The 24686-nt window shown below is 40.5% G+C and overlaps 2 protein-coding genes across 16 annotated transcripts in view; both read left to right on the top strand.

Annotated features, from left to right (window-relative positions):
• The window catches only part of CFH (complement factor H), a 208649-nt gene that overhangs the window by 22480 nt on the left and 161483 nt on the right, over positions 1-24686 (top strand). For 11 of the 15 annotated variants that reach the window (XM_036354598.1, XM_036354599.1, XM_036354601.1 and 8 more), the window contains exons 11-21: positions 293-469; positions 2536-2715; positions 3681-3863; positions 3956-4138; positions 4988-5164; positions 6008-6184; positions 6642-6851; positions 7572-7745; positions 8674-8850; positions 10432-10605; positions 10828-11010. In XM_036354598.1, coding sequence (XP_036210491.1) covers positions 293-469; positions 2536-2715; positions 3681-3863; positions 3956-4138; positions 4988-5164; positions 6008-6184; positions 6642-6851; positions 7572-7745; positions 8674-8850; positions 10432-10605; positions 10828-11010 — 1995 coding nt within the window. Of the gene's footprint in view, positions 1-292; positions 470-2535; positions 2716-3680; positions 3864-3955; positions 4139-4987; positions 5165-6007; positions 6185-6641; positions 6852-7571; positions 7746-8673; positions 8851-10431; positions 10606-10827; positions 11011-11531; positions 11948-24686 lie in introns of those variants that run through there. The other 4 variants (XM_036354604.1, XM_036354602.1, XM_036354613.1 and 1 more) reach the window with 3 other exon arrangements.
• Positions 14387-24102, top strand: LOC118678734 (complement factor H-related protein 4-like). The gene is given in 8 exon segments (XM_036354615.1): positions 14387-14545; positions 16578-16754; positions 18607-18801; positions 19212-19382; positions 20682-20728; positions 20730-20859; positions 21081-21263; positions 23551-24102. Coding segments are annotated over 8 exon segments (1158 nt in total). The 5' UTR covers positions 14387-14487; the 3' UTR covers positions 23748-24102.

Here is a 24686-nt window from a genome sequence, read left to right as displayed (position 1 = left end):
ACACGGAATAAATGTCTAACGTTAATTGCATTGAGAAAAATGTTCTTAAAATAAAAGTTTTGGTGATTTAAGTGATGGTAAAACTGCTGTGTAGAAACACATGCTTCTCTTATGAGTACCGATTTTAGGACAGTGATTTATCACTAGTATGCATAGATTACTTGTATATGATGCATAACTTATTAGCACATGCTAAGTGATAACGCTTTTTATTCTTGGGATGGAACTTATGAAATTTGATTGTCCGTTAAATAATATTAGAAGTGAAATCTTCAATTCTATTATGCATTAGGATCTTGTGGTGTGCCAGTATTTGAGAATGCCAGAGCCAGAAGTGATGGCACGTGGTTTAAGGTCAATGACCGGTTGGCCTATGAATGCCAGGATGGATATAAAAACCGAGATGGACACACCGTAGGCTCCATAGTGTGTGGTGACAATGGTTGGTCTGATACACCCGCCTGTCAGGGTAAGTACTGATTTCCAGGATCATCGAAATAAACAAAATGTGTGTAAAGCGTGTAATTGTTTTGTTATTCTAAATGCAACCATTTATATTATGTGAACTTAGATACTCGTGACCCAGGTGATGTGTTTTACAACTTCCCCAGCAGTTTTCTCCCCAATTCGTTCTTGCCACCTCCCAGCTGAGTGTTCGTCCCTGCAGGTCCCGAGAGGACTTCCTTACTTCCTGATTGTGGACAGTTCTGAGGACAGTTCCACGAATCCTGCATGTCTGCCAGCCCGCTGTCTGTTTTCTGGGGTTAGAAATAGAACCTCCATCTGTGGGCACATGGGTGGGTCAGAATCATGAGGACAGGAGGTGTAAAACTTTGAAAACCAAACTATCCTTGGGAACTATGAGGGTTCCACTGAGGAAGGGGGTAGCGGGGGCGGGGGGGGTGGAGGCAGGATTTCGGTGGAGATTGGGCCAGAGTGACGGCTGAGGAGATGCAGAGCAGAGGACAGATCTGGGATGCATGTTGGTAGAAAAGACAGTGACCTTACTGAGTGTTGGGTGTCAGGCAGAGTCATCGTCCAGGGACTCACACGTTTATTGTAAATGTTCTCTCAGAAGGAGGCAGGTACGTGGAGGTGGCGTTTGGTCAGGCGGTGCGGGCAGGAGGAAGAGCTCTTGGAGAGGAGCATCTCCACTGTTGACGTGGGCGCATGAGCGTTGAGCCGCCCAGGGACCATCAACATTGGATTCTAAGCTACAGAGTTGAATGTTGAGGCCTGGCCAGTTCAACATATGAGATTCTCACCATGTAAATGGTGACGTCTCATGGGGAAAGAATCCAGAATGAGAAAAGAGGAGACCTCCAGACTGAGTCCTGAAGCATTCCAGCATGCAGATGTCCGACAGGAGAGGAGTGGGCAGCAAAGCAGAGAGAATGAAAGGACTCAGAGAATCAGGAGGAAAAAATGTTGGAATGAATGTTGCCATAGGTGTGGGGAGATAAAAGGATGAAAGGGACAGGAAGTCTGACAGATGGATTCATAGTCTGCGTGGGTTTCAATTCCACTCCACGATTTGCCAAGCACGTGTCTTTGGGCAACACCAAGCTGATCGGCAGCATTGTTCATCCTTCCAGATCTGTGAAATGTTTCCATGTTGACAAACATTCTAATATTTTTAAAAAATATTCTGGTGATTAGACTACATTCTCCATGCCGGCTTCCACACGTACCTAGTATGGGCTCCCCACAGGCTCCTTGATTATGGAAGAAAAAAAACAACAACAATGAAAAAAGTCAAATAATGAATCAAATGATAACAATATACCTAATACATTTTTATATTTTCAAAGGAACGAATGCATCCAAGGACTTCGGAAATGGGAGGGATTGAGGGCTTGTGTCATAGAGGAAGGCATCTCTACACAGAAAGGTTGAGAACCATTCCGAACCGTGCAACAGGGAGAGCAAGGAACTTGATCTCTTAAAAATGTTCAGAGACCATGAAGCCTGGGGTCTGGATCAACAAAGGGAGGAAACGATAAGATGGCATTGGAAGTGTAGGCGTGAAAGAGTTGGGATTTTATTCTATGTAGCAATTGATTTAAATTATTAACTAAGCAAATTTACTGTTTCTCTACTGAAATATATGAGAAATGCCTCTCTGTGAGTGTCCTGGTTCCCCTAGTATATTAAATTAAAATACCAATTTTTATTTAAGCATGCAATTTAAAGTTGTAGCTGTTAGTTTTGTTTTTAATGTGAGAGAATAGTATTGTTTTGATAATACCAAAAATGTAGCATTTAGTTTTACTAATGTCATTGATAAAATCAGATCCACTATAAGCTAGTTAATATTACAAATAAATTTTCAGGACACATCTATTGCTATCACAAAGTCCCAACTGAATGTGAGGGATGTTTCAGACATAATAGATAATGCACTTCCAGGGAGAGCATTTATTTGATGCCTCTCCGTATATGCAACACCCAGCCACTTAATTTTGCATGACATATAAAGTTTACTTGCCACTGGTTAATTATATGTTCTCATTAAATTATTTACCCTTTTTATAGAAAGAGAATGCATCGTTCCCGATATAGAGCAGAACTTAATTGTTCAGCCCCGGAAAGAGAAATATGTCATTGGAGACGTGTTGAAATTCTCCTGCAGAAATAGACTCCTCACTCTCATTGGAGCAGACTCTCTTCAGTGCTACCACTTTGGGTGGTCCCGTAGCCCTCCAACATGTAAAGGTGATTAATTCTCTGCCACCTGCTCAAACAAGAATAAGAATGTTGGACATCAGCTGCCCTTTTTCTCTTAATTTTCTCTTGGCTGCCAGTGTGTCTATAACTCAGTGCATTAAGCCAGGAATGTGTGTTGGATAGTAGATACCTCCCACTTTCTTATTTAAGGAAGTAATCTTTCATTGTTGTTTGGACTATATACTGAAAATCTCCATAGATGGACATACTGTGTGACGCTGGACTGACCTCTTTAGTCATAATTTTTGCATAACTTCCACCATTGGTATTGGACATTTCCATCAGCATGGGTCTCACCTCAAGTTTCCCTGAGAATTTCTAGACAATTTCAAGCATCACTGAGTTAATTCAATGCCATATACAATATAACGTAGAGTTACAATTTGTTGATGAAATACTTGCCTCCAATGATTTTATTTTCCCCAAAAGTTTTGATGAAATGTTTCTGTGGAATGTGAATAGTTACACAATGATATGTGGTCATTGATTTGCATATAAGTTTAGATCTTCTAGAGCAGGGGTGGGGGGCATTTTCTCTGCCAAGGGCCATTTGGATATTTATGACATCAGATCATATAAAATTATCAACTTAAAAATTATCCTACTGTAATTGGTCAAACATTTAATTCACTCACCCCTAATGCCTTGGCAGGGCCAGACCAAATGATTTCCAAGGCCTTTTATGGCCCTGGGGCCAGACGTTCCCCACCCCTGATCTAGAGTATCGAACGTTTCCTAGGCTAACATATATGTCCAATGTGCTAGTTCTATATCTTAACAGAATTGGGAGACATAAATCTGGTGTAAACACCATTCTTTATCCTTCCGCAAAAGAATGCTGTGATAAGTTAGACAATAAGTAATAGATTAAAGAAAAAATCGCTTCATTTTACTGGATTTTCAGTTGTACAAGAGACACTTTAACCTTTAGTTATACAGTATTTCTATCGTAGAGGAAGTACAGTCCTGTGATCAACCTCCTCGACTCCCCAACGGGACAGTGGCAGACACACCTAAAGGGGAATATGAACACGGTGAGGTGGTGGAGTATGTGTGCAACCCCAGGTTCCTGATGAAGGGTGCGAGGAAAATTCAGTGCGTTGATGGAGAGTGGACACCCTTGCCCGTGTGTGTTGGTAATGTATCCAAAATTTCAGCAGTGTTTCTGTTCATATCAAGACCTCACTTACATTTTAAAGTTGAATGTTTGTTTGTGGGATTTTCACAGAGGAGGACAGTACATGTGGAGACGTACCTGAGCTGGACCACAGCGAGGTCGTGTCCCCAGCACGGCCCCCCTATCACCATGGAGAGTCAGTAGCGTTCACTTGCGGAGAAGACTTTACAATGATTGGTCAGAGCTCAGTTACATGTATTAGGGGAACGTGGACCCAACCCCCTCAGTGCATTGGTGAGAAGACGCTTCTATAATTGACAATAACATTGTGATTTTTTATTGTGAAACTCTACATGCAACCGTATTTTTGAAATGTCGGGCTGACAATGATAATGAATCAAACATTCGTTGTTTATACTTCAATAGTGTCTACAAAGGAAAAAAAGAAACTAGCAATAGAATTTGATGTGTCTGTCCCTAATATTGACATTGTTTATACCTATGAAGCTAAATTTTACTAAAATACATATATACAAAATAGGTTATGACTTAAACAACCAATTGCTTATTCTGATTTTTAGTGATCATGCTAAAGATATGCTGAAATATTCACATTCTAAACCCTACAACTTAGATCAACCTTTCTTGTTATTGTACTTTAATTTATTGAAAAAAATACAATAAAACTAGGAAATTCACATAGTCTATTTCCACAGATAAATTTTTTTCCTTTAACACTTCAAGGTTGTAGACTAAAAATAATTTAGAGATGTTTGAGATCAAGAAAAGTGGATGTGAAAATTTGCAGATTTCAAACGGGATCATATTTAGTCATGTATGACTCTTTCCTATGTAGATCACACAAAAGGTGAACCCCAATGTCCTTGCAATCCCCAAAGGGCAACATGGCTTTAGGATGACTATTCTCTCTGAAATTTCAATACTGGACATAGGACTGTGTGTCCAAACATTGTAGCGCACCTCATGCAACATGATCAGGAAGACCGTTGCTGGTGGAATTTATGGACCTAACATCCTATTTCATTAGAGTTTGGACTCTATAGTTGTTATGTTGGGTTTTTTAATATTAGTTGCTTGGATTTTCATAATTAGTGTCTTCAATGGAATATTTTCATTTTACAGCAACAGTTGAACTCAACACGTGTAAATTATCAAAGACAATTGACTCTGAGGCAAACTTGCCAGATGGGAATGACTTTGAGCACAATAAGAAAATCAATTACACTTGTGGGAGGAAGTCAGAGCAGAAACACTCAGTCTGCGTGAACGGAAAGTGGGAGCCCGAGGTGAACTGCACAGGTGAGCTCTTGTTTAGAACATTTCCAAACGGTGATTTTCCTTCCTGCCTGGTACAAGGTGTCTCTTTGTGTCTTAACCTTTTATTTCTAAGTCTGTATTATGACAATAATCTGGGAGCTGGAAAGTAATTTAGAAAATAACCAAAACACTGCTTCTGAATAGTCATTGTATCCTGTGCATTGGTCAGCTGTCAACAAACCACCCGGCAGTGCGGTGGCTTTAAAGTCACATTGGGCAGTGGGTGTGCGCATTCCTATTGGGATCCCATTGCCACCAAGTTCTTACCTTACAGATGTGCCTATGCCTATACCGCGTATATTTATCTAAGCATCTATGGGTGCACGCTCTATCTATGTCTGCATCCCTCTATCTCTGTAGGAATCTACCCATCTAGTCATCTGTCTTTGCTCATTTATCTGTCTGGCAAACACTGAGTCTCATTGCCACCACCAATTCCAATAACAAAGGGTTTATTCCTCTTTTCATATCTTTATTGCTCTTCTTTAACTGGAGGGCACCTTGACCCACTATCCTCAATATTTTTACCAATTTCCATGGGCCTAGAATATACAGAAAGCATTTTACATAAGCTAAGCTACCCAAGATTGATCACAGAAGGTATAAAGGAAAGAACCTACAAGGAAGGCCATGAGAATATAAACCCAATGAGGTATATTAGAGTGACAAACAAGACGGAAAGTATAACATATTTAAACACTGAACAGAGCATTATAGTTTGATCTTTCCAGGTGCATTATTAGTAATCATTTTATTCACTAAATTGTTATTTTAATATTTTGACTTATAATTTTTCATCAAGAAATCTGATTTTAATATTTTTAGAAGCACCACGATGTCCACCTCCACCTCAGATTCCCAATTCTCAACATATGGCCCTTTCAGTGACTTTTCAAGAAGGAGAAAAAATATCTATTCTCTGTCAAGAAAACTTTCTAATCCAGGAAGGAGAGGAAATTGTGTGCCAGGATGGACAATGGCAGTCAATACCGCACTGTGTCGGTCAGTAGTGGGTCGCTTGCGTTACACTGTCTCTCAGATGAGGGTAACCCACAGCCCTGCTTTGTGTAAAGGAACAAGAGGACCCCTTTCCTCTACCCATCCCACTTCATCTCCAAACAGTACACACCATCCAGGTGCAGAAAAAAAATCAGCATTATTTACCTTCTAATGTGAAACGAATGCAAACAGAAACTTCCAGTGACAGAAATACCCAAGTTCTGTTCATGCGTATTTCACTCCTCAAGACAAACAGGAGAGACTGAAGAGGCATATGGGACACATGGACAATAGCATCAATTTTATGGGCACATATATCTTTGCAAGTTTCAAATACTTTTAGTTATTCATAATTTAACATGTTCCAATGTCCTTACTTTAAAGTCCCAGTGTTGGATTTTATTTTTCAATTTAAAAATTATCCTTGTGGGTGACCCTTTAATCTCTATTTTTCATATAGAAAAAACTCCATGTTCTCAACCGCCTCATGTAGAACATGGAAGCATTATTTCATCCAGATCTTCAGAAGACGAAAGAGAAACATTGGAACCCAGGCTATATGCGCACGGCACCACATTAAGTTATATTTGTAAGGATGGTTTCAAATTATCCAAAGAAGATGGGATAACATGCCACCGGGGAAAATGGAGTGCTTCACCACAGTGTGTAGGTGAGGACAGCATGCACACTAAAGTTCTGTTTTGGTGCAGTTCAGTAAGATAGTCCATCGTCACCATCAAAGACATGAGAAATAACTCTTTAGATTTATAAACGTATAAGAGCATTATATTTCATTTATATAGATTATAATATTTTACCAAATTATTTTCTGCATTCACAAATCAAGCCTATTTTTATTTATTTTATTGGTTCATTATGAAATCACTTTTAATTCGGGCATTTTTTCCTACAAAACCTGAAATGTGGTGAAATGAAACCTAACTCTTCATATAAGTGTACCTGTTCATACTCCTACATATTCATATGGGTTGCAATGAAGGATTTGTCGTCAGGTTTTATAAAGATTTATGTCCTCTCTCCATTGTCCATTCTGATCTATTACAATAGAGGGTATTTTTCTTAGGATGATTCTCAATGTGTTTCTTTTTATCGCTCTTAGTTGGTTAGAGAAGCATTGATATGCTCATTCTCAGATTGTTCACAGTTTTCGCTTCAAGTTCTTGCTCAAGCTGACAGCTGGACACACCACCATGCTGGTTTTAAAGCATTGGTGCGCCTTTTCTGTCATGTGATATTAGTGCCTGTGTTTTCATTTTATTTCAAATGAAAGTACCAAATCCGACAACCAGGACATGAAATGAAGTTCAGATTCAGTGAAATACACACTCATTCTTACTTTCCTTTCTTTTCTTTTCTTTCTTTTTTTTAGGCCTTCCTTGCGGACCACCCCCTGAGGTCTCCAATGCTGATCTGCCTAACAGGTTAAACAGTTACCCACATGGGCAAAAATATACATACACCTGTAACAGAGGATTTCGGATCCGTGGACCTGCGTCTGTAGAATGTTCAGGAGGAAATTGGTCCCATCCCCCAGAATGCACAAGTATAGTGTATTTCATTTTCTTCTAAGGCTGATGAATACCTTTAGTTCAGAGTTTCCATGGTACAACTATAAAAATGCATTAATTCTAGAAGATATTTCTAGAAGTTCTGAATTCTGCTAGAGAATTAACAGCAGAATTAATAGTAATATGAGAAGTTTGCCAACATGAGCCAAGTTATTTCATTTGATGTCGTCTGTGTTCACTTTCCATGTGTTCTGATGGGCATCCTCTGACTTCTCATTTCTTCCTGTATCACAGCTGGTCCCTGCTCACCCACCTCATCATTATTCAATTCACTGAGAGTTTATCAGTTGTCTCCTCATAAATCCATAATGTTCTAAGATGTTTGATGTAGCCAGGCCCCCATGGCTCAGTGGTTGAGCATCGATCTGTGAACCAGGAGGTCAGGGTTCCATTCCCAGTCAGGGCACAGGCCTGGGTTGTGGGCTCGATCCCCAATGGGGGTCCTGCAGGAGGCAATTCATCAATGATTCCCTCTCATCATTGATGTTTCTGTCTATTAATTCCTCTCCCTTTCTCTCTGAAATCAATAAAAACATAGTTAGTTGAAGATGTTTGATGTAATTATGGGAAAAGATTTGGACAGAAGCAAAGAAATGGAAATGTGCACATAGTGTCTGTGCCCGTGTGGACAGATAAGAATTTGATTATAAGAAGTTTGGTCTCGGTCATGCCCGGTATGCCCGTCTCCTCAGGCTTTCAACACCACCATCCCCACGTTGCACTTTTGATAAATGTACAATTATTCAATGTAATTGAGTCAAGATGGCTACCATTTTCATGTTATAAGAAAAACATTGTATAGTACACATTGGTTTGGTGTGTATCTATTATTCTAATGTTTAACTATTGCATGAAATGTACTTTAAAAGACTTACTGAAAAGTCTATGTTGTTGCTTTTTCAGAAATGACTTGTCCTAGACCACCCAGCTATGACAATGCCATCCTCGTGGGCCAGCTGAAGAACTCATACAAGCCAGGAGACCATGTGACTTATAGATGTCAAGAACATTACCAAATGGATGGACCCAATGTTGTAGAGTGTAGGGACGGCATTTGGATAGGAACACCCACATGCAAAGGTATTTTGGTGAATGGCTTCTGCCTTCATTAAAAAATAGACGCAGGTCTGGTGAGGCCACATGTAGGAAGGTTTATGCCTCAACATAGAGCAGCAGTTCTCAACCTGTGGGTCGCGACCCCTTTGGGGGTCGAACGACCCCTTCACAGGGGTTGCCTAAGACCATCGGAAAATACATATACAATTACATATTGTTTTTGTGAATAATCATTATGCTTTATGTTCATTTTGTAACAATGAAAATACATCCTGCATATCAGATATTTATATTACGATTCATAACAGTAGCAACATTACAGTGATGAATTAGCCAAAAAATAATTTTATGGTTGAGGGTCACCACAACATGAGGAACTGTATTTAAGGGCCGCGGCATTAGGAAGGTTGAGAACCACTGACAGAGAGGAATGGGATGTGCACTGAGTGCTGGGCATTGGGGCCCCAGAGCCCTCAGAGTGTGACCCCGGAAACAGCCGTGTCAGCGTCTCTGGGGAATCGGTAGAAAGGCAAATGCAGACTCACAGGCTCACTCAGACTCAGCATCAGAAGCCCAGGGATTGTGACCCTGGAACCGTTGTAGCAACTCCCAGCGGGCTCTGCGCCCACTTTTGTGGGGAACCGTAGCTTCAGCCTCTTATTACTTTATATCCACCTGAGTCTCCCCAGTGACCTCACAGTAGTCACTGCAGTGCCCGTAAGCACTCACATTATTGGAGTATTTTTAGGAAACTGTAAATATATTGTACTCTTAGTTTTTCTCAATTTCTGTGTGGATATCTTAAGTAATCATCCTCTTCTTTAGCCATGCGATATTCCTTAAAAGATGTCAATACTTGACTTACTTTCTAGGAACCTGGCTACTCTGCTCATTTTCTAAGGGCCTGAAATTACCATTCAAAAACATGATGTTTGCGAACCACATTTGGCTGCCAAATAATATGTTTATTATGTGTGTCTTGTGTTTAAAAATTCACTTTGATTTTATATCTACATTTATTTTACTAAACTTAAAGAAAAATGTTCAGAAACCCCATCATTTTTTTTTTTTTACTTTTAAAAATGTTTTTATATTTTTATTGAATTTATTGGGCTGCCATTGTTTAATAAATGGTGCTGGTATAATTGGATAGACTCAAGCAAAAAAATGATATTTTACCACTGTCTTATACTTTACACAAGAATAATCTCAAAATGGATTAAAGACGTAAATGCAAGATTCAAAAACCATAAAAATCCTAGAAGAAATAACATGGGCAGTAAAGTCTTAGACATTTCTCATAGTAATATTTATTTTCTGATATATCTCCTCAGGCAAGCAAAACAAAAGAAAAAAATAAACAAATAGGACTACATCAAACTCAAAAGTTTTGCACAGCATATCATCATTTTCATTTCACAAAAAATCTCTATTAACCTTTCAGAGAGGATGAAAAGAAAATTAACGTATAGAAGATTGCCTCTTACCAAAAAAAAATATTGCTTTATCTTTTTTCAATCTGCATGTAAACTTGTGAAGATTTTCAGTCTCAATTGCATCTAAATGATCGCTGCATTAGAGATCCATTGTTTTCTCTTTATTCAGATCTCTCCTGTGGCAGCCCTCCCACAGTGCAAAATGCCTTTATACCAAACCAGAAGACTAGGTATCGACATGAGGAGACAGCACATTATCAGTGCAGGCACCCTTTTGGCCTCTTCGGGAATGCAGTGGTGACATGCTTCAGTGGGAATTGGACAGACCCACCTGAGTGCAAGGGTAGGTGTCTCATTCTCCCCTCCCAGTCTCTGTGCAGCTTCTGTGAGCACTTGGTTACTAGACTCCTGTCCCGCTGGCCTTCATTTGGTTATTCAGGTTGGTTGCTCTATCGTTTCCTGTAACTCGGTTTGGGGCCGGGAGGAGGTGAGTGTAGCTCCCACCTACTCTGCAGCTCCCTTAAAATCAACTGCTCACTCAATAAACAAACAATGTCCTCCATAGAGTCCACAGGAAAATGTGGGCGCCCTCCTGCTATTGACAATGGAGACATTACCACGACTTCATTAGCAGTCTACGCTCCCGGGTCTTCAGTGGAGTATCAATGCCAGGCCTTCTATGAACTTGAGGGAAACAGGAGAATAACGTGCCGTGATGGACAGTGGTCTGAGCCACCCAAATGCTTAGGTAAGTCCTTTAATTTCCGTGTGGACCCTGGGAAATCCGTGTAATGAATGTCATGTTTGCTGTTTACAACAGAACTTGCATGGACAATCACCTATTCTGTTGACTACCAAATAGTCATGTCTGAGGGTATAAACTCTGAAAAATTCTTGGGCAAAAACAGAAACAATTATTTTTTTATTTTAATTTATTTTCCCCATCACCACTTATGCCCCCGCCACGCTCATCCACCTCCACCACCCTCTTCTAGGATTCTTTAATGAAAGCCCTTCATAGCGTAGGTGACATTGTGCATGTTGATTATAACGTGCAATGACCACACATTCCACAGAGTACCTTGTTTTTACATCATTGATAATTTAAAATGAGTTATTCCAACATGAGGGATTTTCAATGAATTTTTTTGGGAAAGCGTTTGAGAATAAATTCCTGGATCTGTGTAGAATGTTCTACATGAAAGTGTAAAATTCTGTGGAAAATATTTGTATACTACTTAAGCTTTTATGTTCCTTTTTTACTTTCAGATGCATGTGTAATATCAGAAGAAGAAATGGAAAAACATAACATAGAGTTGAGATATTCATATGCGAAAAAAATTTATTCCAGAACAAAAGATTTTGTTGAATTTAGGTGTCGAGGTTACTATCGTAAAGTGTCACCAGACTCTGCATTCCGAGTACAATGTCGAGAAGGAAAAATGGAGTATCCCACTTGTGCATAACATGAGAGCTGTGTGGCAGTTTTCACATTAAAATATGTGCCTTCATTCAGAATGTTTTAATATTAATCTCATTCTTCTCAATTTATTTTTCTAGTAGGGTGTAACTCACTTTTATTCATTAATTAGAATTCCTGTTGAATGCCATGTGGGAGATGTCATTGTAATCTGAGACCAACGGACCACTTCTCATAAGCATCTCATTAAAATGTGACAAACCAACATGCTACGTGTTCTGTTCATGAAACGTCATTGGCCAGAAAGTAGATGCCATCTCTCCCCTCCCTGCTCCCACCACCCCCCTCCCGACTTTCTCAGCTTCTCCACAGCTGGGGGCGTTTTGAGACTCTAATTTCAGAGGAAAAGATAAAAAATGTTTGTCTCCATCTTCACCTTAAAGTCACTTCACAAACACGTCAAAACCAAACTGTGTCACACCCATGTTGGCAACAGATGGTAGAGGTTATTACTTAGTTTTGCTTATCTATCCATGGCTCACTATAAACCCCCAAATGATGAAATGCAACATCTACTATCCATCTAGCTCATACAATCATTCTTACAGGTGATAAGGAGGTATTAGATTCTAATCAGGGGCCTAGCTATTGTAACAGGGACATGAAAGCTGATAAAAATGAAATATCGAGTATAAACACAACAACACATTCACCCAGTATGCTGTGAAAAGTGAGCCAGCGTTCACAGAACAAAGACTAGCAGGAAGCACAATGAAACACCTACCATAACTACAGTTCCATTTAGATATAATAGGCGTGGGCATTGGGTTCAATTCTTGTATGCTCCTATTCCTCTATCTTTAACATATATCACCTTGGATCCACAAGAATATGTTAATTTAAATTTAATACATACTAAAAGTAAGACAATACATCCTAAGAAGTATGAAGAACTCTTTCATAATGTTGTGGGCAGATGGTCAGGGTAAACTGCCGGAAGTGAAGTTCATGGATCATCAAGCAATTCCATAGGCATATCTACTTCTTTGCACAGGGGCTGTGGTCAACCTGTTAATGGTTTGCCACTTTGGTAGATAAAACATGGTACCTCGGTGTAGTTTAAGGTGCATTTTGTTAGGAAAGTGCTTCTTTCCATTGAAGATATTTACGGACCCTTTCTTTTGGGTTTTTCTCTTAACTTTCTCATTAAGATACCATCATCACTTTTAATTTCCTCTTCTGTCATAGAAATTAAAGTATTTTCCAAGTCGTTAACTGATTTCCGTGTTCATGTTAATTTTTCTAGGCAGACCTTTTTAAATTGTATGTTCTTATAATTACTACTCATTCTGTGCTTACTCTGTGTGTGGGTGTGTATTTCCGGAATCCCTTCTTCCCATTGGTTAAGGTGTTTATTATTATGACACTTCCACACCATGATAAACGGAGAATATTTGTTATAACTATAGATACTTAAAAATGAAACTTTCCAATTTAGTTCTTTTTAAACATGAATTTTAGAATCATGTTGTCAGTGACATTTAATTTTGGTTAAATAAGAAAATTTTTCTTGGATCAAATTGAAAGCATGACTTAATTGTGAAGAACAGACATCTTACTGATAGTAAGTCTTCAATCCGCAAACACATGGACTTTTTCATTTCTTTGAAATTTTTTTCTCCATCTGTTTTGAAATTTGCAGCGTAGCAATCCTACCAATATTTTGTTGGCATTTTCCTTCATATTTTAAGTCTTTCAACGTTTATAAATGATAGTGTTCTTTTTTAACATCTCATTTTCTAATGTTTGTTTCTAATATAATGAAAATGCATTTGTGTATTAGTTATAGTAGCTCTTTTTTGTGGAATTTTAAAGGTTTTCTACAAATTTATATTTTTTTCTTTCCTTACAGTATTCATGTAGTTTTCCCCCTTGCCTTGGTCTCTGGTGTTTCTCCTTTGAATATTATTTTTTCTAATATTACCATAACCACTCACCTTACAAAGACTTCGTTCTTACAAAGTTTACATTTTCCAGTGTTTGGCTTTCAACTAGTCACTTTAAAAATATATTGTTTTTTTAGTTCAGTGAGGAAGGGAGAAGGAAAGAGATATAGAGGCATCAATGATGAGAGCTAATGAATTAAATATATTTTAACTGATCGGCTGCCTCTGCACACCCCTAATGGGGATTGAGCCCACAACCCAAGCATGTGCCCTAACCAGGAATCAAACTGTGACCTCCTGGTTCATAGGTCAATGCTCAACCCCTGAGCCACACCGGGCAGTCTCAACTGCTAATTTCTTAATATTCATATTGGTCTTTAGGGAAACAGCTCATAATTGGGTTTTCTCTTTGTTCAGTTCTTCTCCATCTTGTTTCTTATTGGCTTGTCATTGTGATTTGCCATCAATAATGACTACTGATGGATGTATTTATGCCATTTGCTCATTGCTTCTCATTTGTGCCACTTTTGCTAGTATTCTGTAGAATCCGCTTCATTCTTTTACATTAGTCTATGCTTTTAGTACTTCATTTCATGCAATTTGTTAGTTATTATGTATTTTTTATAGTTGATTTAGGGCTTATAATATCCATTTTGGGGGCAATCAAATGGTAGTTGATTATTAATGAAAACTGAGGGGATTTGCAAAGCTTTTTGAACTTTGATATTTACTAAGTGACCTGTGTAAACTAGCTTCCCCTTATTTCACTTAAATTCAGAGCCGCTCTAGGTAACTACAGCGGATTTAAACCCCAAACAGCAGCGCTGGACTCTGCGCTAACACACCCGGGAGCCCCACCATGCAGTTACTAGTCACGGTCATCCTCACCCTGTGGGTCTCCTGGGCTCGTGGACAAGGTGAGTTGAAACTGACGTGGGAATATTTAGCTCCTTTTTAAGTAGGATTTAATCGTTCTTAATTTCTCTTTATCTTATTTTTGTTGATTCTCACTGGAGGATATCTTTTCCATTGATTTTTAGAGAGAGTGGAAGGGACAGAGAGAAGGGGAGATGTGATAGATAGATAGATAGATAGATAGATAGATAGATAGATAGATGATAGATAGCTAGATAGATAGATATGGATATAAAAAGACGCATAGATTGGTTGCCTCCCTCACAAGCCCGAACCAGGGCTGGGACCCAACATGCAACCCAGGTACATGCCCTTGACCAGGAGTGAACCTGAGATGCTTACGTGCTTGGGTCCTTGCTCTGACCACTTAGCAAAACCTTCCAGGGCTGTCTTTGTTTTTTTAATGAATTTGCTGGTAGAAACTTTGTGTCTTAAGGTCACAACCTTCACCATTCGCATGGAGATAGTGACCCGGCAGCCCAGTGGCACCTCTGTTCTTATCAAATAACAGTACTGTATTGAGTTGGCAGGTTAAAATAAACCAGAGAGAAAATACGTATATATATCATGATGGGATAATTATCACATACTCAACTCAGGGGAAGTGAAAGCAGATTGTTTGCTGTGCTCTGAGTTCCACAGTGTGAGAGCCACCCCACAGGGACCAGGGAGTCATGTGACAATATTCATCATGAGACCATGACTAGAACACGTCACAGAAAAGCTAGACTATCGCTCCATCCTTGCTGGGGGACTCTTATTCCCAATACAAGACAATTTGGAGAGGGATGGATATTTTCATAATTTTACATATGATGAAAATTTTATAGATAATGTCAAACCATCATCAGGTTATACATTTTAAAAATGTTTAGTATCATACATTTTAACTTTTTAACGTTAATAATAGTTATTAATATTACTGTCAATTAAATATTTTAACAAAAACAGCTATATGTAACGATTTTTTTTAAAAATATATATATATATATATAATTCCCAGTGTAATCTCACTGAATTTTATTTTGTTTTCTGAGACCATGAACAAATGTTGAAACTTTAAACATTTTTAAAAGCACTTGTATTATTAAATTTACAAAAACTTCATTATAATTTTTCTGTCACTTATTTTATCATCTATTTTCACTTTTTTTTAAATTGATTTCAGAGAGGAAGGGAGAGGGAGAGAAAGACAGAAACACCAATGATGAGAGAGAACCATTGATCCGCTGCCTCCTGCACACTCCCTACTGGAAATCGAGCCCGCAATCTGGGCATATGCCCTTGACCGGAATCCAACCTAGGACCCGTCAGTCCCCAGGCCTACACTCTATCCACTGAACCAAACCGGCTAAGGCCAGTCCTCTCATGTTTGAGTTATCATAAATTAGAACTTGAGAGAGCCCATCATGTCTCGTCAAATACCAGGTGTGAGTAGACTGTGCATCACTGTCCACAATTTCATAATTTGTTATGTGCTGGGTTTTGTGTGGTGTTGAATTTGGGGAATTTCCTTACCTAACAATGATCATAAAACAACAAAGCTTCCCTGGTGTCCCAGTGGAAAGCACCCCAGTCCCCGGGTCACTCATAGGAAGGACTCGAGCATCACTGAGTAGGATGTCTGGGAGCGATCCTAGAGCAAACCTTCCGGGGTCCCCAGGGGCAACACTACCAAGTGCCTGGCAGAAAGAGGCTCAGAATAAGTGTGAACAGTCCTTATCAGAACTTCACAACCCCAGGGAGTTGAGGGCAGAGGAAGGCATGAATGATGAGGTCATTTCCGCCTACGGAATATCATGATGGAAGTGATGGCTTTGGGGAAAGAGGCTTCAAGACACACGAGGCACAGATGCTCCAGGTGAGCCATGCGGGAGGGAAGTGAGTGATGAGGGGAAGGATGGAGACCGTGCTCATTCTAATGCCACTTTGCTCGTTGGTAAGAACAAGAAGTGGCAGCCAATGGATTCTTATATAATGACTATATTCAGGGGTAGTGATTTCTGCATAATCCACGTGTCCTTTTCTTTTCAGAAATAACATGTGATCCTCCAATAATTCCAAACAGTGACTTTGCTTCTAAAATGAACCAGTACAGACTGGATGATGTCATCACATACCGATGTAGAAATGGCTTTTCCAATCCACCCCTCCTGGGAAATACAACAAAATGCACTCTTGTAGGCTGGGTACCTCTTCCAAGATGTGTCCGTAAGTCCCATTCAGGTCTTGACCTGCTTCTTCGTTATGAAATTCCTTCCCTTAAACACCAAGAAATGGGGCCCTGAGAGGCCCAGTCCTTGCCTCGCTGAGAAGGGACAGCAGAGGACTGACAGGCGCTCTTTGCTTTTCAAAGTCGCCAATTCTAAGTAGGACAACGCCCCATCAGTGTAAGTGAGAAACCCTTTTCAATTTTGTTCAGTGTTAAGTGTGTGTGTGTGTGTGTGTGTCCAGATAATATAATTCTAATATCTGACCTAGGACATTGGGTAAGAACACCACCACTTAACACCGAGTAGAATAGTAATTGGTTTCTATATAACAAACTCCCCCGAACATACGGCCTTAGAACAGCCCCCACGTGTCAGCGTTGGCAGGGTCAGGATGTGAGTGACTCTCAGCTGCCTGGTTCTGGGTCACTCCCTGCTGCTCCCTGGGTTGCTGCCCAGGTTGTGGGGGAGAGGGCTGGGCTGGGCTGCAGCATATGCTGTCAAGAAGCCAGCTCCCAGGCCTCAGAACCACAGACTCCTGTGTGTCAGCCTTGGCAGGGTGAGGATTGGGAGCTGCTTCACTGCCCAGTGCTGACTCACTCCCTGCTGCTCCAGGGGATGCTGCCTGTTAGGGTCCCGAAGGAGGAACGCAGGAGGCCAAGTGGTGAGGGATTATCAATGTATTAGGTCATCGGGATGTCAGATGGGCTGAATCCCGAATTGGCGCCAGCCCCCAAGGACAGGGAGTGGGAGGTTGTAAAGGACTCTAGGGGGGCTTTTTCTGGGAGGAGAATTCCCTGGGCGGGTCGGATTCTGGGAAAGTCCAGAGGTGGGAGAGGATGGTCTCAGCAAGTGGGATGAGGTCTAAGGGGAAGGGAATGTGGGGTGTGAAGTGGTCTACGGTCAGTTCCCAGGGAACTGGGTTTCGATTCAATTATCGGATCAGACCTCACACTGCCCATGTTGTGGGGGGAGCGGGCTGGGCTGCAGCATGTGCTTCCAAGGGGCCCACTCCCAGGGCGTGCAGGAGCCTCCGCAGCCGTCCCCCTGGGCGTCCCCATCGGCGGCCTGAGGGCAGGAACCCTCCCCAGAGCGATGACCTGAGGGCCCTGGGGGCGCCTCCAGAGCATCGATGACCTGGTCACATGGTCCCCTCAGCCACGTGACGTCTTCAGAAGAGCGCCCCTCAGTCCAGCCTCACTCAAGGGAGGGGCCCGGGCTCCCTTGTATGAGGGGATGAATGTGGGGGACACTGTGCACTTTCTAAAGCCCCACCTGTCACACACGCCCCTCAGCCCACAGGGCACTTCATTCCTGGGGGGCGGCCCCTTTTCCAGTGTTTTCTGTCTCTACCATCTCATTGCTGCTCCTTGTGGATCAGCTCATTGGAAAAGGGGCCCCCACTTAAGCTGGATCTTCCATGGATGACAAATGAAATGATACACAGAACAGGTCAGTGGCTCAGTGTTTATTCAAGGCCAAGGCCAAATGAATGTGGACAGTCAGGTGCCTTAAAGAGGAGGCCATGACCATAGTGACACAGAGCTCAATGTGCATAACAATGACAAGGAGAGTGATGGTTTATGTAGATAATATTCACCTACAGTGTTGTGTTACTTTCAGGTGTTCACTCTATGATTCCATATTTGTATATATTGTGAAATGATCAGGGAACATGTGTTATTCACATCATCTGAAGATGATAACTTCTCTTGTCCTAGAAAGCCTAATGCAATGAGTGTAATTCTGGGCATATAAGAGTATAATTCATCAATGAAACAAGGTATCTCTCATTACATTTTTCTTAAGGTAAAACATTACTTATACTGTGTTTTGTTTGTTTTACTTGCTAGCTAAGCCCTGTGACTTTCCAGAAATAAAACATGGACGCCTATATTGGGAAGGGAGCATTGGACCATACTTTCCAGCATCGGTAGGACAATCGTTTCCCTATAGCTGTGACAAAAACTATGTCAGACATTCAACATTTTTCTGGGGATCAATTACTTGCACACCAGAAGGATGGTTCCCGAAAGTGCCCTGCCGCAGTGAGTGAACCTCTCTGTCCTGTGTATGTAGCAATAGTTCAGAGTTCAGAGAGCAAAATATGAGCACCCCTAAGCCTGTGTGGGGGAAATACAGTCAAGGGAAGCGTTCTATGAGCAGAAAGACCAATATAGGTATTTTCTTTTATAACAGGTCCGTCATTAAAAACATGGGAGATACAAAAAGGACTTTATAACAATATGGGTATCATTTATTCATAGTTTAATTGTGAAAATTATAGATAAATTATCTGTAATATTTGGCTTTTCTCTTTTTTTAATTTGTTAGCAACACTAGTTTTTCTTAAGCTGCATGTTGGGATGCTTATGGATTCTAATATTGTGAAGGTGATTTTTCAATTCATTATTTTGACCAAAATTATTCTTTTTTATCATCATTTTATAATTCTCAGGGAAATGTGTTTTCAATGCTTCGGAGCATGAACAGTTTCCATTTAAAGTAAAAACGTATTTACAAGGCGATACTATGAAAGTTGACTGCCGTCCGGGCTACAGTCTCCCAAACCCACAGAGCACAGTGACATGTACGGAGAATGGCTGGTCCTCACCTCCCAGATGCATCAGTAAGTAAACATCCTGAGATCCAGTCCATTTGGGATTTTTCTAAGACCAGACGGATCACTGTGGAAAGTTCTATGTGTCAACTCTCAAGGTGAATGTACCAAGTCTTCTTTGCCTTCAAACATGACTTAGACCTGTCCATCTACTCAGTCATGTAAACAGGACATTTAGAATTTATCTTTGAAAGTCAATAGTTCCTCTTCTAGATAACCTAGTCGGGAGCTATTATTTCTAGAATATTCTGACTTGGGTATATTAACTTTGGTTTCTGGTCCTGCCACGTACTGGGTTTGCTATCATCTCCAATGGAAGATTGTGTTTGAAAAGTTTTAAATTTTTGATAGCGAATAGATTGTTTCTTTATGGAATTAAGTAACAGTGAGCAGTAAGTCATGAATGGCACAAAATAATGTTAAATGAAACAGAGATTGGGGTCACATACAGCATGTGCTCATTGAAGAATTTACATTAAAAATTTTAATTAAATTAAAAAAATAAATACACCGCCTGCCCAATGTCACATATATATCGCTGTCAGCCATTTCACATTTGATTGCATGTATTCGTGTTACGTGGTTAGAAATGAGGGCTCATATGCAGTTATATCGGGCTTTCACATGGGGTTCTGACAAGTTGTTTTGAGGATGTTGTTTAGAAATGAGAGGATAATTGTTACAGACATTGCTTATACATCAGGATAGAGTACAGCTGACCTTTCATTGGAGCCCTGCATGTTTTAGAAAAGCAGTGATCACTGATTTGAACTGGGAACTCAGGAATCTACTGAGCCCGTGCGAAACAACAGCCTGAGCCCCGAAAGGACTCTCTTTGTCCAGCTTTCCCTACACCTGGTTTACGGGTTGAAATACTTACCATTAATTCACTCAATAACCATTGAGGACTAAGAACAGTTACAGATATTAAAAAATAAGACTGTTTTCAAGAAAAACTAAACCATATGCGACAGAAGGTGGGAAGATTGCCTTAAAAGAACACCAGGAGATACCACTTCTTACATTTTTAAATATTGTTTTTCATTTCAGGGTCTCCCTTTAGTGAAAAAGCTGTACCCTTTGCCACTCATTTTTAAAATCAGTGTGGATAAACTTTCAATTCTGGGAATCATTAGAGGAAAGAGGGTGTTTTATATAAATACATGGATCATATATCCAAGGACTACAGTCTTCTCTAAGACTCACACTCTGATGGTAAAGTTTAGTATTGCCGGAATGAGATTTTCTCAGTTGGATTCTACATGGTATGGCATTAGAAACACAATGGTCACCTTTATTTTGCTTTAGATCATTGTGACATGCCCATATTTGAGAATGCCAGAGCCGTAATCACCAGGAAAACCATTTCGACCTAATGACACGTTGGACTACCAATGCCTGGATGGTTATGAAAACAGAGATGGAAGCACCAACGGCTCCATGGTGTGTGGTGAGGGCGGCTGGCTCCACTTGCCAACCTGCTTTAGTAAGTATTTTGATTCCAGCATTTCCTTTTCCAAGAGCTGAAAAGTCTACATGTATGTTGTCCTTGCTTGAGTGTGGGTGATCTAAGGCATTTTGAACCACATGGTGGTTACAAGGTTTAAAATGCAAAAGAGGGACAATACTTCCTGGGCAGCTTTACATGAATAGTTTCTACAATAAAAGTACAGTTTTTTCTTCAACCGTTAAAATGCTCTTTCTCAGAATCTGCAGACAAGTGTGGGCCTCCTCCAGCGATTAGCGATGGAGACATCACCTCCTTCCCATCGGAAGGGTACCCTCCAGGGTCAAGAGTGGAATACCAATGCCAGGCCTACTATGAACTCCGGGGTCCTCAATATGTAACCTGTAGTTATGCAAAGTGGTCCGAACCCCCGAGATGCATAGGTAAGTTCTCAAAATTCTTCTGGATCCTGAGACCATGAGGGTGATGTTGATGAGCTCGCGTGTGGTCTACTAGTCATGCAGTCAGAGTCTAGAACTGTGCTCACCAACAGCTCTCCTGCTCAATGTTTCACATTCGGAGACTCGTGTATAGGGCTACGAGCTTGGAGAATCCCTATGTGAACAATGATAAAGGTCCTTTAAACAGGAACATTTGGAGAGGCTGATTCTGATACATTAGCTGATCCCACTGTGGACCCTACCTGACTCATCCTCTTCTGTGTATGTGTCCCCTTCTGCGGGAGATTACAGCAAACCCAGTAAGTGGGTAGACTGCAAATCAAGGTTACCATACCCAAGTCAGAATATTCTAGAAATAGCTCCATACTAGGTTATATAGAAAAGAAAGTATTGAATTGCAAAAAAATTCTAAAACTGAAGTTGAAATGACTGAGTAGTTCTCAACCTCCTGGCCCTTTAAATACAGTTCCTCATGTTGTGACCCAACCATAAAATGATTTTCGTTGCTACTTCATAACTGTAATGTTGCTACTGTTATGAATCGTAATGTAAATATCTGATACGTAGGACGGTCTTAGGCAACCCCTGTGAAAGGGTCATTCGACCACCACAGGGGTTGCAACGCACAGGTTGAGAACCGCTGGACTAGATGGACAAGTCTAACACATGTCTCCCAGGACAAGCAAGACCTGCTCCCACAACCTAGAATAGGAAACAATTTTCAATATCTGGGGACATCAAATCAGTTCGGCGACAGAGCTAAGACTGTATTTGAGTCTTGGAATTGAAGTACGCAGAGAGCATTTAAGATCATCAAAGGCAACCTCCAACATCGTGTAAAAAATTACACAGACAGATGGTATATTAAAGCAAAGAGATAAATTTTTGCTTGAAGTAGTTAAGACAGAAAGATCTGAAAAAGTGTTTTGACAGGTATGTAGAACCTACATAATATATATTTGGATATAAACAGCATCTGAATGTACTGAGAAACATTTGAAAATTTTTGGATATAAGAAGTCATATGTGTTATAATGTTTCATCATATAATAGTTAATGGGATATGTTGGAACTTACTTTTTAGCTATTTCTAAAGGCTTACCAATGATAGTGATTACTAAACTAGAATATAAAATACTTGGATCAAGAGAAGAAAAATAGGAGTCCATGATATTGTGAAAATATATCATATATATATATAATGGAATATTATTCAGCCATAAGAATGATTAAATGCTGCCATTTGTGACAATGTGGACAGACCTTAAGAATATCATGCTAAGTGAAATAAGTCAGACAGAAAACATTTGAAACATTGATTTCACTCATATGTGGGGTATTAAAAAAGGAGAGAGAACTCATGGTCATGGACAGCAGTGCAGTGATTGTGGATGGGAAGGGAGTGGGTGGATTTGGAAGAGCGCAGAAGGGGAATAAATAGTGATGGAAAAAAATAATAAAAATTTGTGTATAAAAATGTTGATATTCAAAACCTCTCTAGGTGTGTTTCCTTGCATCCATGCAGTCTAGCTTTACCATAGAGAATGAAGAAGATTAGATAGATAGATAGATAGATAGATAGATAGATAGATAATAGATAAATATATAGATAATTAGATAATAGATAAATAGATATGATGAATGGATATGGGTAGCTAGATGGATGGATGGATATAGAGATATAGAGATGTATTTATGTATAAATTTACATAGTTGTATTTTAATAAAAGATTATTAGAAAGTATATGATTTTCTATGGTTCTCTTTCCCCATTTTTGTGGGCATAAGAGAAAAATATAAACAAGGCTTAACCCAGAAAAACGTAACTAAACTGGGAGCATTTGGAGCCACTGCCCGTTGAGTGGGAAGTGGGCAAGGAAGAACCAGGGCAACCATGGAGCAGGCTCCCATGTCCACTGGACAGGAAGTCACCTTGTGGGTCCCCACATCCCAGAGACAGAGAGCCAAGGCCCTGGGGTCACACTGCCGGGTCCACGCTCATCGTCCACCTGGTGAGCGCTGTGACCTTGGACAGGTGTGCCTGACCTTCCCTTCCCCTCAGCTTCCTGGTGTGTGAGGAGGAGCAGCTGCCTGCTGAGGAGCTGTGAGGGCCCACAGACCCGGGCGGAGAACAGGACTCGGCCCACATTGATGATGTACATTAGCTGTTTTGATTATTTCATCATCTAAATTACTCATTACTTTGAAGTTTTATTTGTTTATAAAAGGAAAGGTTATTTATTGTTTTCATGATTTCTTCTTCCTTCAGAGCCATGTGTAATATCAGAAGAAATCATGAATGAAAAGAACATTCAGTTAAAAAGGAAAGATAACAAACGCTATTATGTAAAAACAGGAGATACTGTTGAATTTATGTGCAAATCTGGACGCAAGGTGGTGACGTCAGTGGAGTCATTTCAAGCCGTGTGTCGGGAAGGGGCAGTGGAGTTCCCCAGATGTGAATGAAGAAGCCCTGTGGCCCCAAATATGTGGCCAGTCCCACCTACTGCTCTTTGCTCAAAGCTTGCCAGTCCTCTGGCATTTCCTGCTCTTTCCCACTATATTTTGAAGGACATGAAGGCAATATGTTAGCCTCCTGTTCAACTTAATCTTCTCCCAAAGATTATCACAAAGTATATCATCACTTACACTTGTACCAAGACAATAATTCTTCACCGTCGTGGGATTCGACTACTTGCCAATAGAGCAATAAACTTCAATGGAGGTAACGGTGTGGCTTTCTGCCTATTGAATCGGATGTTTAACCGGTCAAACAAAGCACGTGAGCTTAGAACAGCCATGGGCAAACTATGGCCCGTGGGCCGGATCTGCCCGTTTGAAATGAATGAAACTATTGAAATAAAAGACCGTACCCTTTTATGTAATGATGTTTACTTTGAATTTATATTAGTTCACACAAACACTCCATCCATGCTTTTGTTCCGGCCCTCCGGTCCGTTTAAGAACCCATTGTGGCCCTCGAGTCAAAAAGTTTGCCCACCCCTGCACCAAGAGGACCAGTTCCTTCAGGGTCAGGGCCCATGGCCTGGTAATGGGCTCATTCCCCAGTAGGGGGCGTGCAGGAGGCAGCAGATAGATGTTTCTCCCTCATCCTGGATGTTTCTCTCTCTCTCTCCCTCTGCCTCCTTCTTTCTCTAAAGGGAAATAAAACATGTGAAAAACATTGAATGCCATGAATGTGCGGAATTCTTGGTCTTGGTGGTGTGGTCTGTTGTGAGTTTACAAAAACATCAGTGCTGTCCTACAGACAGGAACGTACACTGTGTGGACACACGGGGTGGTGTCCCTAGACCCCTAGGACTGCAGTTGGGAAAGAGCAAAGGGAGGACAAAAGTCACAGGGACACGCAGTCAGAGCTATTCCCATGTGAATCCCCTGGTTGAG

Source organism: Myotis myotis, unplaced genomic scaffold, assembly GCF_014108235.1.
Source record: "Myotis myotis isolate mMyoMyo1 unplaced genomic scaffold, mMyoMyo1.p scaffold_m19_p_21, whole genome shotgun sequence".
NCBI lineage: Eukaryota > Metazoa > Chordata > Mammalia > Chiroptera > Vespertilionidae > Myotis > Myotis myotis.
This window is presented reverse-complemented; position numbering and strand designations above follow the sequence as displayed.